The following is a 15,709-nucleotide window of genomic DNA, read 5'->3' as shown; positions in this document are numbered from 1 at the left end:
GCTATCATGCATTTCCTTCGATTCAGTGAGCTCCACGAGACATGGTAGGCGGCCTTGGTTATAACTACATTCTAAGAGCAACATGAAGGACTGAGACCACAAAAATGTTAGTAGTATACATTGGTAGTTTGCACAAAATGGCAAAATGGCGGACTATAACCGACCCTTACCCCTATCGCATGGTAATAAATACTACTGTATTGCAAGATGTCGGCTTATTTCTGTTCATCTAATTTAAAGACAACATTTTAATATGTTATGTCTGTTGGTAATCAATTAGCAATTTTCGTTCGTTTGTACAATATTTGTGCTAAAAACATGCTGTTTAAATTTGCTATGAAAATGCATTCATATGTGAGCAGACTTGCATGATTAATTTGACTGTATGATGCCTTCTCAGAGATGTCGTTTTGTGCTTAGGCACCACAGTCATCTGGCCTTCCACGCATAATGTGTGGTATCGACGTGGGAGGTTGAGTGGCTAATGGACAGGTGCATCTTGGGGAATGTGCTTAAATGACAGGAAAGTTAGTTCTAAATATACTTGATATTATAGAAGCAAGCTTGGGTCACTGAGAATTCACATCACTTACATCTGAAGGCATGTGTAATCGAAGCAAAGAAGCAGAACATCTGTAAAGTATATACACATGTCCTACCAAGCATGTGTTGCAAGATCCGGCAGGTTGACATGAAGTCCAATTTGGCTTTATCTTTCATTAAACTCATATGCAATACTAATGAATTAACCCGCAATTACATCAGTCTTCACTCTTTCTCATGCTTATTTCTGACTATTATCTCATTGAGTGAAAATCTTTGCTTTGCGCCAGACATACAAAACACTGTGTGGTTAAAACTTCCATGTATACACACATTAAGTTCTTAATTGAGCTGGTGGTTTCCGGTGCAGGGCACCAGCACTTAATTGTCAACACCGGTGCTGGTGACAGTCTGCCACAAGGTGGTGCTGTATGGCTAATTTAGAGATGACCACAGCAACAGTTAATTATTAGTTCAATATACATTAAAATGACTATTACCTGCCACCCAAGCCATTCTTATAGAATTGGGGGCCTGAAATAGTCCGAATTGTCATTGGTTAGTAGCTGCGTTGTTACTATTTTTGACAGCGCTAGCAGGGGCAATGGGTGGTGCACATAGCAGTGGACTCCTGACGGGAGCCCTGGCACTTATTTTTTCACAAATTAAGCACTGACGTGAACAACACAATGCAATAACAGAAACACAGAAAATTCCACTGTCACAGCACTTGTGTGAAAAAACATTTAGGAAATTCATTATTAGGTGCACCTTTAAAATTTCAATAAAAAATGTAAATTCCCAGATACTGTTCACTATCAAAAACATTTATTCATACAACAATATTTTATTCTTTTGTCCTTTTAGTTAAAGATTAGCATATCTTCATTATGTATATGTACAAAAACTTGTGTTCAATTCATTCTAAAACACACGATTGGTCAATTTCGGTAATAATCCCTAATATATGTGTTCAGGCATACTCCCACATTCATCCAGTGCCTATCTCATCATGGATATTGTAAAGATATCATACAAAAATTATATACAGATTTTGTTTAATGCATTAATAATTCTTCACTTCATACTATGTATATAGTCTCTAATTTTTATTATTCATTTAGATATTTTGAGACTTCCTTCGTATTAAATATCCAGTGGTTTATTGGGGATATGATGCACAGATTAGAGTCTGAACACTGTCTTAGTAGAAAAGAGCATTCATGTTTGCCATTGCTGGGAAAATGTGTATCCTATGCGAGTTTTGGCATTAAGCCTTCATCAGGAAAAATGTATGATATAAGTCCTATAAATATATTAAAAAACATCTTGGGTACAAATGATTGGTCCTACTTAAACTTGTACTTAGCTATAGGATGAGTACATTTAAACTACTTGGTGTGTCACAGTAAAAGAGGATTATAGCCTAGAGTACTCTATGAAATAAAATGTGAAGAGATAGAACCCAATTATTACCCATGTTGTGCTCACCAAAAATTCAAAAAAGATGTGTGGATGAAAAAACATCCAAGTGCAAAGACCATGGATGTGCTATGCTTAAGATAGAGCTGGTATAAAAACTACTGCTTTTAAAAGATTCAAAAATTCGAGGTGAAAGCCAGTGCTCTTCATATGATAAATTCTCCTTCAGACTTAAGCCGAGAAGTTCGAAGGAGAATTTACCATATGGTCAATTTTTAAAAATTTGTCGCAATTGTTTTACAAAGACGAATATACTTTACATGCCAACAATCTTCTAAAAAGACTCCTCGATTGAGGTTACCCCAAAAAACTGGTAAAATCATCCATGAAGAGGGCATGGTGGACTCCTAGGGAAACACTGCTGAATAAAAAAGAAACATCTTCCATGCAACGACAAGTGTTTGTCACCACTTTCTGCCTCAAACCTAATCAACTTAAGAAAGTTATTAACTGGAACTGGCACCTTGTTCAGAACCTGATCCATCCTTTTCAAGTGTAGCTCTCTTCGCATTCAAAAAAGAAAAAAGTGTCTCCAAGCATGTAGTCAGGGCAGCTATCAAAAAACCACCAAACCCCACATTAAGGGAACTTATGGGTTTGACACCAGTCACAGGACACCACAAGTGTGGCACATGCATATGTTGTGAACATACTATTGATGCTTTTACGAACTGCAAGTCTAAACATGTTGTATATGGAATTTTATGTCCATGCCCGATGTTGTACATAAGGAAAACCAATCGAGAGTTCCGCAAAAGAATCACAGAACACAAATCTCGAATCAGAAAAAATATTGAGACTGCCCCATTGATGAATCATTGGAGTAAAAAATCACACACAGAAAGAGATTTGCACTGGACAATTATTTCAAAAGTGGAACGAGAACCAGAGGAGGCAAAATAGACTAGAAATTATCTCAGCGCGAAGCAATGCTTATCGTAAAATTTGACACCACAACAATAGGCCTAAACTAATTATCTGAAATTTACAAGCTGTTACCATTCATCTGTAGCTGGGTGGAACCCCTCTCATATTTTTTAGCCGCTTTCTGACTCTGTGCTGTCTTCAAAATTTTGTGCACTCAGCCCTTTTTACCTCAATATTGGCCACTTAGTTCTGTCTCCATTAAGTGTGTTCTTATTGAGAAACCAGGAGTTAACCACAGCTCCCAGAATCCACAGTGGAAGCCCTAGAATTCCTAGAGAGCGTTACATATGTAATCTGCTAATGGCGGCCCACTAACCGATTCTCTGGCCGGTTTCAACGGTGCGTTGCTGAGAATTCTTCCTAACGAAAAAGAGAGCATTGTATCGAGTAGGTAGGCAGCGTTTTCGGCTGTTTTGAACATTTTCAACATTCCTACTGTGTTTACAACCTAATTGTAAATAGTCCTCACCAGTCCTTTTTTCCAGAACTACGTTTAATAAAGAGATATGCCAAACCAGCGTAAAAAGCTGCAAAACAACGTGAAGCCGCTTTAAAGGTATGTCAGGTCAACGTTGCCCGCTGACATTATTCATCATAATACTTAGAAGATTGTGCTGTATAGCCGCTCGTGCTTTTTCATTTCAGCTTTGGACACGCCTTGTTAAGCGACTCACCCACCATTGTGAGGGATCAGAGGTTTTCCCTCCGGCACTCGCAAACCATTAGTTTCGCATTACAGGCAATCTTTGAAAAACATCATCACGAGCCTCCACGGCGTTATTGCAGTAAGTGACTTTCTATTGAGTTCTAATTAGAATTTGTCTAACAATTGGAACTGATCTCTGACAGAGTTTTCCTTTTCACTTTTGTTTCCCCACTTTTGTTTTTGTTTTATTCCGTTCTAGATAACTTTTGAACTCCATTCATTGGTGGATTAAGGAAGCGGTAAGATTTCCTTTTTGAGGCTGATTAACATGGTGATAGAGCTATTGAGCTTGATAGTCTTTTTGAATTAAGAATATTTTCTTTCTTTCTTCTCCCTACAGTTGTTTTGGTCCTGAAGAGAACCCCTGAAAGAAGCGGGCTCCTAACGCATAGACCTTATGGTGTTTGTCAAACAATTGTACCTTTTGAAAAGCTTGTTGGTTTTGTGCATTTCTAAAATCATTGCGTGCAAATATAAAAGTTACCGATATTATATGTCGTGCACAATCAATCTTTGATGTAAAATTGTTCTTTGTTTAGTGTAGGATCCTTGGTTTGTTAATTTAAGAAAAATAGGAATTTAGGTAACCACGGAGTGGGTATGTGAATTGAATGTTTGTGGGATGTGACTTGGTTCTGAATATGGATTGTGTATGGTATGAATGTGAGTGGTGAGATAAGTCAAATTGGTGGCAAGTCATTGTGGCATTTTTTCTAAATACTTTTTCTTTAATACTTCTGTGGGGTCTTGTGATTTTTGTACATAAAGGAATTTGATGAAAAAAAGAAAAACGTGTATCAAATCATGTTTTCAAAATAAAAAACTATTAACTAGTGGCGGCTCGTATTGATGTACTGCTCATGCGCCGCTTTCTATTAGATTCAAATTGAATATCAGTATTGGCAGTCTTGTTATTCTCTTTGATAAGTGGCTCAGCCTTACTGATTAGAGCTAAACCCATTAGTGTTCTCTCGACTAATTACATGTAGGCACCAATGAGATTTTCTGGCGTTAAAAGCACATTCGATTTACAGTCCACTCTCCATAAAGTAAGCCTACTTTACGGGAATGTTCAGAGTTAATTGAAAGACACTGTTAGTCTTGAAAACAATATATTTTGCAATCGTAGTCAATGGTAGCAAAACACAAGATGCTTTTCGACATCAGGAGATGCAAGGCTGTCTAACACTGTACATTTGCACTGTTTTTCCTCCTTTCACATTGCTCTTCAGACGTTTGCACCAAGTTTGTCCACAAATATTGGCGGAGATTGCCAGAGGGCGGCACTGCGGCGGTGGTGGTGTAAGCGGAATAGATGGATGTTTAAAACTAAATTTCATATTGGAAGCTGGTAGCTTGCCGCGTTGCACCAATATCTCTCCGGGTACAACAGAGACATTATTTCAGAGTCATGCTCTTGTTATCAGCATCTGTTGACATATTTAAAGCTTGGCTTGGTTTCTTTATGTCCAGGGCTTTAAGTGGGATGAAAAAACTGGGGGTCTCCCAAAGGGGCGTAGCTTACAAACACGTAAGCTAAAAATGTGCCTTAGCATAGTGTGCTGCTCGACTTTTATTTTACTATTTCTGTCATTTCATCCACACATATGATACAAGTAACATCATACCTACAACAAGTCAGAACTTTTGGCTATGTCAATGGTTGTTAGTTGCATACGATAAATAAACAGCAACGATGGCTTGTTGTATATAATATTTAAAACTTTTGCGCTTAAAGCTCTGGTGACACCACAATGATGCTGCTCCTGCGTTTCAAAAGACAAGGGAAATCCAGAGAGAAAATGATTCTCTCTAAAAGAGTTCCCTTTCCCTACAATGCTCACCTGGCATGACGTCATGTCGTAACTTCTCCACTTGTGAGAAGTGAGCAGTGTGAGCACCACACATCGATGTGCCTGTTGTCACTGCAGTCCATAAAAAAAAGGACCGCCTGTGCCAGGACACAAAACAGAGTCCGATAGAGACCCGTTTCAAAGCCCCCTTTAAAAACTACTGGTGCTCAGCACCGATGAGACCCGACCGACTTAAAGCCTTATTTGTGTCCTAGAGTCCTTGATAGTTTTACAAATGGTTTATAACGGTGTAATATTGTTTGTATGAAACCTTCACCCACTCCTGGCATTGTAGCCAGGAGCTCTTTGCATTATGGGACTTTCGGTTTGTTATTCCTACTATAAGTATGTACTCCCGAGTCCCAACTATGAAGTGCTCTGATGAGTGAAAGCCAGGACTGGATGTGGGTGTCATGACGAGCTAAAGAAATATGAAGGAGTAATTGAGCAAAAGGACCACATGGATGGAGGTGACTGTCAGTCATTGTGAAACTCAATCACCAGCCTTGATGCCACCACAGTCTTAGGACAAGAACTTCAAAAATGCGCTCCACATGACATGAGAACAGGAATCGGCAAGGCGATAACTGCCCTGCTTTTAAAACCAATTAATTTTGATTCAGAATATTTTACTTGACTACTTCTGGTAGTCTTTGGCACCTTTCATGAACCAATCTATAGTTAGAGAGGACAGAACACAATTATGTAGTACGAGCAGCCGCGGTTGGTAGTAGGAGTTTCTGCAGGGCAGTGACGTGGGGAGGGGGAGGGAGAGGGAGGGGGCTAGTAATGTATGGATTACAGAGTTTAACAGGTAAGTGAACATATAAATAAATAAAACAAATTTCGTTGTGCGCACCACATCGTATTTGGTGATGCAGTGCACGCAATGAAATTCGTTTTATTTATTTATATGTTTACTTACTTTTTAAACTCCGTAATCCATACATTACTACCACCCACCCTGCCCCTCCCCCTCCCCACATCACCGCCCTGCAGGAACTCCTACTTCCGACCGCGGCTGAGTACGAGTGTGAACTCTGCCAAGTTGAAATGTCTTGCTGTAGCTCAGGAAACACATATGTAAATGTAAATGTGTGTTGTATTTGTATAGCGCGAACAGTAACCCGTAAGCATCCCGGCGCTTGTACTCCTACCACAAGGGAACCCCTCCTGGCTTTTCCTTGTGAGGTGTCCACTCCTGGGCATCCCATGGTGAAACCAGGCATCCCTTGTGTATCGGGGGCCGTTGTGGAGACTAAGCAAGTTATTGCCCAGAGTTGCAGCATGGTGCCCATGCTTAGATTCGGCACTGAGGCGAGAATATCCGGTCAGAGGAATTTAAGCCCGATCCCACCAAGGCGGGAATCGAACCCTGGTCCCTGGCTAGCGCTCTGCATCAAGGTCTGCCACTCTAACCATTGAGCCACACTTCTCCACTTCTCCACATATACGCATTCTTATAATGTAACATCATTGTTTGTATTCTCTCATGACCTTCAACTTATAGTTCACGGAGAATAAAAATCAAACATTATCCTAACAGTGTTAGCGATATTATTAAGAGTGCGTGCCTCCAGACCTCATTGCATAACAAGCATTTGCAATGCAATAGGTCTCGCATTTGTGGGAGTTTAAGCTACTAGCATCGCAATTGACAATGCCTTTTATTTGTTTTAAAAACCAAAGCATAAATAAAATACATTGTAATTTACGGTGCGAATAGCTCAAACTCGCGTAAATGCAAGACTTATTGCGTTGCAAATGCTTGTTCTACTAAGACAGTGTTCAGACTCCAATCTGTGACATCATATCCCAAACAGACCACTGGATATTTCATATGAAGAAAGTCTCAAAACATCTAAATGAATAATAAAAATTAGAGACTATATACATAGTATGAAGTGAATAACTATTCATGGATAATTAATGTTTTGCCTTAAACAAAATCTGAATATATTTTTGCATTATATCATTACAATATCTATGATGAGATATGCACTGGATGAATTTGGGAGTATGCCTGAACACATATATTAGGGATTATTACAGAAATTGGCCAATCGTGGGTTTTAGAATGAATTGAACAGACGTTTCTGTACATATACATAATAAAGATATACTAATCTTTAACTAAAAGGACAACAAACAAAATATTGTTCTATGAATAAATGTTTTTCATAATGAACAGTATCTGGGAGTTTACATATTGTTATTGAAATTTTGGAGGTCCACCTAATAATAAATTTCCTAAATGTTTTTTCACACATGTTATTTATACCCTGATTTAGGAAATATTCTCATTTTTAGGGGTACCCTTATTTTTGCAACTACTGTCACAGCACGTCCCATAAAATGTGAGTACTTTGGAGAAGTTTACCTGCAGAAAAGAGGAACCACATTGGAAGAAGTGAAGGAAGAACTTATGGCAGTTGGAAGCCAGGAATTACAATTAAATGTTGGCCAGAAGAGAAAACTGTGCTTCATAGGTCACAAGGTGACAGTGCTAATTTTTTAAGTCAACAAACTAAAAAATAAACTGTACGTGAATAAACAATTTGTATTGAAAGTAAATGTAGAGATTCCCACCAAAAGAACCGTAGTAGAAATGTACAAGAAGGTTGCATGAGAAAAAAAAAGAAGGAATTGGCAAAACACACCCTTGGCAACACGAGGAAAATCAAGCTCCCAGCAACGGCTCCATGTTGATCAAGTGTTGACAGCTCCAATTGCATCTAAGATTGTGACAGCAATTAAAAGCAGAGACACTGCTGACAAGGAGAAGGAAACCTTATGAGTTAAGACTAATCAACTATGCAAACAGACTACTCTTCCTGGTTCCGTATGTGGGTGGCTTGTCCATTCTTTAAGTTTCCTTGCACACAGTCCCTTGAAGGTCTACAAACTACCATGGTGCTGTGAAAGGAAGGGACTATAAGTGCTAAACGTGCATGGATGGAGAAGTCTACAGCTTTATCGAAATTTAAGATGAAACGTTTCACGGTTTGAAAAATAAAACATTTAATGATTGAAATAAACGCCCATGGAATGTCGTGCCTGATTTATCAAGCTGCAACCTGAGCATAAATGCTCATACCTGCTAAGTAACAAGTGCCAAAGTGCTTGTGCTTTCAGTTTAAAACATGGTAATATTGGCTTATACCCAATTGGCATATTTATGTACTTGTTAGTCCCTAGTAAAGTGGCACTAAATGTGATCAGGGCCTGAGAATCAAATGCTAGTAGTGGGAATGCAGCACTAGTTGTGCCACCCACTTAAGTAGCACTTTGAACATATCTCAGACCTACAATTACAGAGCCTGTGTATGCAGTTTCAATTGCCATTTCGACCTGCAAACATTGTTGCCAGGCCCCATTCTTCCTTTTTGAATACATATACATCATCCCTAGGGTAGGCCATAGACAGCCCCAAGGGCAGGGCACAATGCATTTAGAAAGTTGGACATGTGCGTTTAAGTTTTATGTGTCCTGTTAGTGAAAAACTCTTAAATTCCTTTTTCACTATTGCAAGGCCTACCTCTTCTATAGGATGACATTGAAATTACCTTATTAGATTATTTACAACTTCATCTTGAACTCAGGACCACAGAGTGACTCAAAGGGCTAGCCTGCTAGCCTCCTTATCGGAGCCTCAAGAACATAAAAGGCTCCTTAACCAACTCCTGGACTCAGTATCAGTTCCTGACCCCCAAGTGGTTCCCATCAGGTCCTGTACCCTTGGGGTTGCTCGGCATTCATAAAATCAAACTTTTGGGCTCTTTGCAAATGTAAATGGGCCCATTTGCACTGAGACTGCACCGCTTGCACTGAAATCTAGAGCGAGCCACCGACAGACCATCTGCACACAGCAGCATTGACAGGCCGTGGGTGACCGCCAACACTAAGATTCAGCCCGTCCATCTGTAATGCCAGGCCTGCTCTTTGCTCTATGCCAACCACCACCCATAATGCTCTCCTTGCTCCTGGCGATCCTCTCCAATGCAAATGGGACTCTTGGCACAAAACTTGAGATGTTAAAGCTTCAGCAGGAATAATCTGGGACTGTATACAACCCACGCTCCATCACGGTTTGCCTGCACATTTGACTTTGACTCGTCCATCATGATCCGATGTCCCTGGTTGGTGCTTTAAGGTTTTAGGTGGTACTTTGCTGTTTATTTTTAAAAATTAAAAACTCCACTTCTGATTGTATTTTTGGTGTTTTGGTATTATTTTATTGATTAGATTAAGATCTATTGAGCTAATCTGGTGTGGGGTCTTTTCATGTGGTGTTTTCACAGTTTTACTGTTTGAAGTGTTGCAAAAATACTTCACACATTGCCTCTAAGTTAAACCTGACTGCTCTGTGCCAGCCTACCAGGGGGTGAGCACAGGTTACTTTGAGGTTTACTTGTGCCTTACCCTGACAAGATTGTGGTTTCTGCTTGACCAGGGCTCGCACCCCAGACAACCAGTCACCCAATTTTTAACAAAGGCACAATCAGGCACACATCAAGGAAAGGAGATGATCAAAGGAAATAATGAACAAAGGACTGAAGTATGAAAACACGTTTCATGTCCACAGAATATTTAAATCATTTGCTCATGAAATACACTCGCAGATAGGGGAAAGATTTGCGTGAATTCCTAATGAACCCCTTGACCTCTCATGAGAAATGACTTTTAATTGGCGCTGGATTACTTCAGTTTGCTTTCAACCATTGTCCTCTTTCAAGTGATAACCTGTATAACAATGCTATAATAGTGTGCTCTCTACATACCTGGTCCTTCCTTGGCCTTCTTTCTATATTCATGCACTGCCACTCAGTAACTTCATCTTTTTAATACTAACATATGACTGACATAGGCTTGCCAAATCATTCATCTACCTATGATTGTCAAAGAAATCCCACCAATCTGCACTCGTAAATTTACCATTTTTTTTGAGCGAAGGTTTTCAGATTTCTGGAATTCACAAATGTTTTTGAGAGTATTCCCATTAAAATTTGTGAATTCCAATTTACGTCTGTTAGTCATTTTCAAACAGGTAGTTGGTATAGTATAAAAATGCATTACAAATTGTCTTCATAACAGTGCAACTGTACAATTGTATTTCTTTCTTTTTTCTCCCCGGTAACAACTAACCTTCACCTACAATTCTCGTGCTCTTAAAAGGAATTTATCTCACAGAGAGAATAATAACAGGAAAAGGCTATTAATTCTAGCAAACCTGCTAGTTTATAACTGTGCATATGCTGAAACTCCCACTCTCTGCTCTGCCTGTGGAAGTAGGTTAAGTCACATAGGGGCATATTACCAAGGCGGGCGATATGTGATTTCTCGCCACTTTAGCAGCCGTTTTTGGCCGCTAAGCGGCGATAATTCTATTGACCTATTACCAAGCTGTCGCTAACAGCAGTTAGCGACAGCTTGTAGGCGATAGCGAGCAGTTTGGTGCCCGCTTTGCATGTCAGCGATATTTATCGCTAATGACATGCAAAGTGGGCGTACCGGACCTGTTAGCGACTGAAAGCAGTCGCTAACGTCGCTACTGCCTATTAGCAAGGCAGGCGTAGTGATGGAAATATTTGCTCTAAGTGCGAATATCTCCAAAAACTAACGCCTGCTCAGACCAGCTCTTAGCCATTATATCCAATGAGAAGTGGATATAATGGCTAAGACCCTGTTAGCGATAATGGGTGAATATCGCTGTATTCTCAGCGGTATTCACGGATTTCCCCGCAATCGCCGGAAATATTATCGCTTTTGAGATAAACGTTGCAAATTGCACGTTATCTCAGCGATAATATCCGGCGATGCACTGCGATAAAAAAAATTCCGCTAAGCCTACTTAGCGATAAATATCGCTAGTTGTTGGTAATATGCCTGATAGATCTTACGAGGGAAATTTTACTTTGAGATAAACTAACACAAATACCGCCTTTTTAATTGTAAAAGTACTTTGCACTCCTAAATGAAGTCATTTGCAACGGGAAGTTGAATTTACAACTCATCATTGGTAACAAATGCATTAGTTTAGTACAGCCAACAAAGACTACAATTCATAGATGCACTGGTTTGATAAATGAAAGCCCAGGCTAAAAAAAATCCTTAAACGAAAGTTATTATCCCGTGAGCTGGCATCAGGTAGGGCACATCCAACATGACATAGGTGATGATGAGAATTAGGTATAGAGACCATGGATAACAACACCATAAAATCAATCTGCAACTTAATCCAAAGAAGCATAAAACCGTGCACTGAACGAAAGGTGAAGTATAATAGAGAGGTGCTTTGATATTGTATATTTCAGTTAAGACGCCCAGACCAACCTGTTGGTAGGCTTTTGCACAGAATTAAAGTAGTTTACGAGTGTGGTCGATTTCACGCTACACTGTCTATAAGCGGTGGAAGGCCTTTTGAGTACGTTGAAAGTGAAGGACAATATTTGGATGATGAGATGTGCAAAGAATGCAACACTGAAAGAGGCTGGCAGGCTCTGTCCACTAGCTGTCTGAGAAAGTCCTCAGGGGTCTTTTTTTTTTTTTTTTTTGCAAGTCATTCCAGTTAATGCCATGAACCCTTTATTTTCGAAAATAACAATTATTGCTAGCAAATACAGCATCCATCTGTGTGTTACTTGTAAGGGACCACAGACAAGCAGGAGAAAGACACAACATGCATTATTTTTCTTTCTCCTCAGACTGCCACAAATAGTTCTGCATCCTCCGATTGCCCCATTTCGATCTCTTAAATCACGCCGCCGTCCGAAGTAGAATTGATAGCCCTTGACACGGCGTGAAACGACTGCAGAACAGCAGGCTCGTTTTAGTCAAGGTCGTAATATATCTCAATTAAATGTCCCAGTGCAAGTGGGCGCCGCCCTCGCCTGTGCACCTGTTGTTGTCATGCCCCTGAATTCTGTTACACTCATTCGCTGATTCCAATCCTGGCTAAGCGCCGAGGCATTTAGTGCACCAAATGTCCTTAACAGGAATGTCGTGTTATTGGAAAGAAAACTGTAGTGCAAAAACGACTCTAATGACAGACCCAATAAAGAACATACAGCGTGATAAAAGGAGATGTTTACTGTATTCAATTTAAAAGCAATGCATTACGTCAACCCCAATTTGCATAACAAGATTACGTCAGCCACTGTAAGGCTTTAGCCTAGTTAGGATCAACAATAATAAAACCTCATAAAAAACGTATTGACGGGACGAACCATGAAGAGCAGGCTGAAGTGGGACAACTTTTCTAAAAACGCGAAGTTGTTTTGTTTTACCCTCCCACTGCACCGTTACACAAAACACTTTCCACATGTCTTAAGTGTTCCAAATCTTACCGCCATTTTATGATTCGAAGCCTTGTTTGAAGAGGTTTCTGCCTTCGGTTTGCCCAATTCCATGTCCGTGGTGGATACAATTTATTCCATCTGCATGTTGGATAGCGAAGCCATTTCCACGCTGTGGCACAGTAAGCCAGTCGAGCAGCTCGACGGATAACTCCGTGCTAGCTTGTGTTTCCATTTATAGATCTAGAAAACTCACAAATAGAACCACCGAGAGAAGCCAGGCAGCTGGCCTCAGATAACAATAAAGTTGGCCTTTCTCAGCATCACCGCCCGAACTGTTAGAAATACCTTTCAACTGAGCCCCCCCCCCCCCCCCCCCCCCAAATCCCTCGAAATTGCCAAACAACCATGAATTTAATACTACCAATTCCTAAAAGCATTTGAACATAATCTGCGCTATCCAACACGTACTTATGTTATGGCCTAAATTAAATAGTTAAAGGGGCGTGAAATAAATCCGCTGTTAAAATTCAGCCCTATAGATATCGGACATATAGTATTTAAAACATAGCAATATTCCGGCCAGCATCGTATATTAGACAGATATTCTTTGCCTCCCTCAGAAAATTCTAATGAAACGTTTAACGCGCATGTCTAATACAAGCACCATTAAGCAATACTTTAAAGAGAGATCACTGTTACAACTTTACATTTTATGAAAAGCAATATTTGAACGAAGCAAAACATGTTTTTTTACAAAATATTTAATGGCCGTAACTTGGAAAATAATATATACATCAATTATTTTCGCAGCATGGGAAACATTTTTCAGAGCAATTTTCTTTTCAAAGCAACAGGAACTAAGCTTTAAAAGCGGATGCCTGGACCAATACGCTGCGGCACAGGTAGGTTCGTCTGGATGTTTATCAATTTTAACGCTCACTCTTCAAAAGCAGGCATCACATTGTATGCACAGACTACACAAGAGGAGATAGGAAGAGTTACTGAACAGAGGTACAGAAGATAAGGCAGACGTTCCTGTCTGACATGACTCCATAGCATGGTGCTTAAAACAATGGGGGTTGTTGTAGGGGGAGGCTGTAGTTCTTGGTCCATAGAGCAGGGCCAGTTCAAGCGGTTAATAATAAAATAACACATCCTCCAGCAATGATATGAGTTTTTCCACTCATATCACGGCCTTTAATATTCTCGTGCTGCCCTCTGAGAGCGCACCTTGGTTCTTTCACAGTTCTGCTAAGAGTCAGCCGAGACAAGCCCAATGTCCACGCCCTGCACATTCGTTTCCTTTTTCACTGCCTAACTCTGAGGCCGTATTGTCCGTTTCTTGATATGAAGTCTGGAGAAAGTGTGCTTATGCCAACTTAATCTGTAAAATTAAGTTCATCTTCAATGTGCCTTTTGGCTGCTATCCAACCACAGAGAATTCCCAGAAATTTTGCTAAGAATGAGTGAGAGTCCATCACAAACGACAGGCAGAATAATGCAGATTTGGAAGAGGATATACATACAGAGGAAACAGATTTATCTTTGTAGTTCCTCAAAATGTAGGCCCTAATTATGATGCGGGTCGGAAGAGTGTTCGACTGGCATTGTGTCAGAATGGAAACCGTCCGGCTAGTAGTCGGCGGTTCCACCGAAGAATTTGGATGTGACCACCCATGAGGCGGTTGTAAACATTAATTTCTCTGTTGCAGTGTTGTCTCGGGTGCTGGGGACAGGACAGCCCTAGGGAGATCAATCTGGGGCCTGCACTCAGGGGCATCTAATCCTAACTAGGCCTGACACGTGGCCCTAGAATAAACTCAACCGGACACTGGGAATAAGTTTGCTTGCTCGGTCTGTGCGTCTCTCTCTGAACGCCCGCGCACGTGCTAGACCTCTTTTTATTATAGGGAGTCACATGACCAACACGTCCTGCCCTCGGGGCTCCGGGGGCGGACCTTCGGGAACATAACATTCCTCCTAAAAATAAGGAAAAACCAAAAGAATGCAAACATTGAACACAATGAAACCTTAACTTCTCTTGCTCATGAGCCATTCGGACCGATACCTTCAGCGTCCTTTAAATGCCCACTTGTTCAGTTCAAACAACACATGCATGTATGTAAATGTGAACAGTCTTACGTAAAGTAATCTCTCAGCCAGCCGGAGGGGGTGGGATTGTCACGTAGCTGACGTTGGGACCCCCGGTGAGTCATCAGTTCCGTTCCGACTTCCAACTCTTGTCTTGGCGCCTCTCTGTCTGCCCCCTCCGGATCTGGGGCCTCATCCAGGGCCTCCGCGTCACCTCCCACTTCTTCGCTGGAAACCTGATGCTCGCTACTTTGCCTGACCTCGTGACGAGGTGCTAATTCAACGGTCGGCACAGTAGTTGCAGTTTCGGTTTGTTCACCGCCTTGCTGGCGCCCTGGCTCAAGACTTGAAGGATGGTACAGTTTGAAATGAGACACATTGCGAGTCACCCTGTCTCGTCCTCGAATGGCCGTGAGGCGGGTGCCTTTTACTCCGATGACTCGCCAGGGTCGCTTCTCGTAGTTAAGTTTAAACTTGCCACCAGTTACACGATTTCTGATAAGCACCACGTCCCCTCTTTTGAAGTGCGGGGCCACGGCCCGGCGTCTCTTACTGATCTTTTCACATGCAGAGTTTCTTCTCTTTTCAACTGCATGTTCATCGATCATGGCAGGTGCCCACTGGGGGTGATGAGGAATGGAGTCAGTTATTACCCTTCCTAGAAGGAGGTGTGCAGGGCCCACCCCAGTTGTGGAGTGCGGGGTTTGGCGATAACTTCGGAGAAATGTGAAAATGGCCATTTCCACTGACTGCCCTTTGTCATGGGCGATGCGGATAACCTTGTTCAAAGTTCTCATAAACCTCTCGGC

At 41.0% G+C, this 15,709-nt stretch overlaps 1 protein-coding gene across 5 annotated transcripts in view; it reads right to left on the bottom strand.

Moving 5' to 3' along the window:
* Window positions 1–13,027, bottom strand: part of MLIP (muscular LMNA interacting protein) — a 1,527,370-nt gene extending 1,514,343 nt beyond the window's left edge. For all 5 annotated transcript variants that reach the window (XM_086926435.1, XM_086926437.1, XM_086926436.1 and 2 more), the window contains exon 1: window positions 12,858–13,027. In XM_086926435.1, the coding sequence (XP_086782561.1) occupies window positions 12,858–12,920 (63 nt within the window). In that variant the 5' untranslated portion in view covers window positions 12,921–13,027. The remainder of the gene's footprint in view (window positions 1–12,857) is intronic.
* Window positions 13,028–15,709: the final 2,682 nt, after the last annotated feature.

This window comes from Lissotriton vulgaris, chromosome 6 (assembly GCF_964263255.1).
Source record: "Lissotriton vulgaris chromosome 6, aLisVul1.2, whole genome shotgun sequence".
Classification (NCBI taxonomy): domain Eukaryota; kingdom Metazoa; phylum Chordata; class Amphibia; order Caudata; family Salamandridae; genus Lissotriton; species Lissotriton vulgaris.
This window is presented reverse-complemented; position numbering and strand designations above follow the sequence as displayed.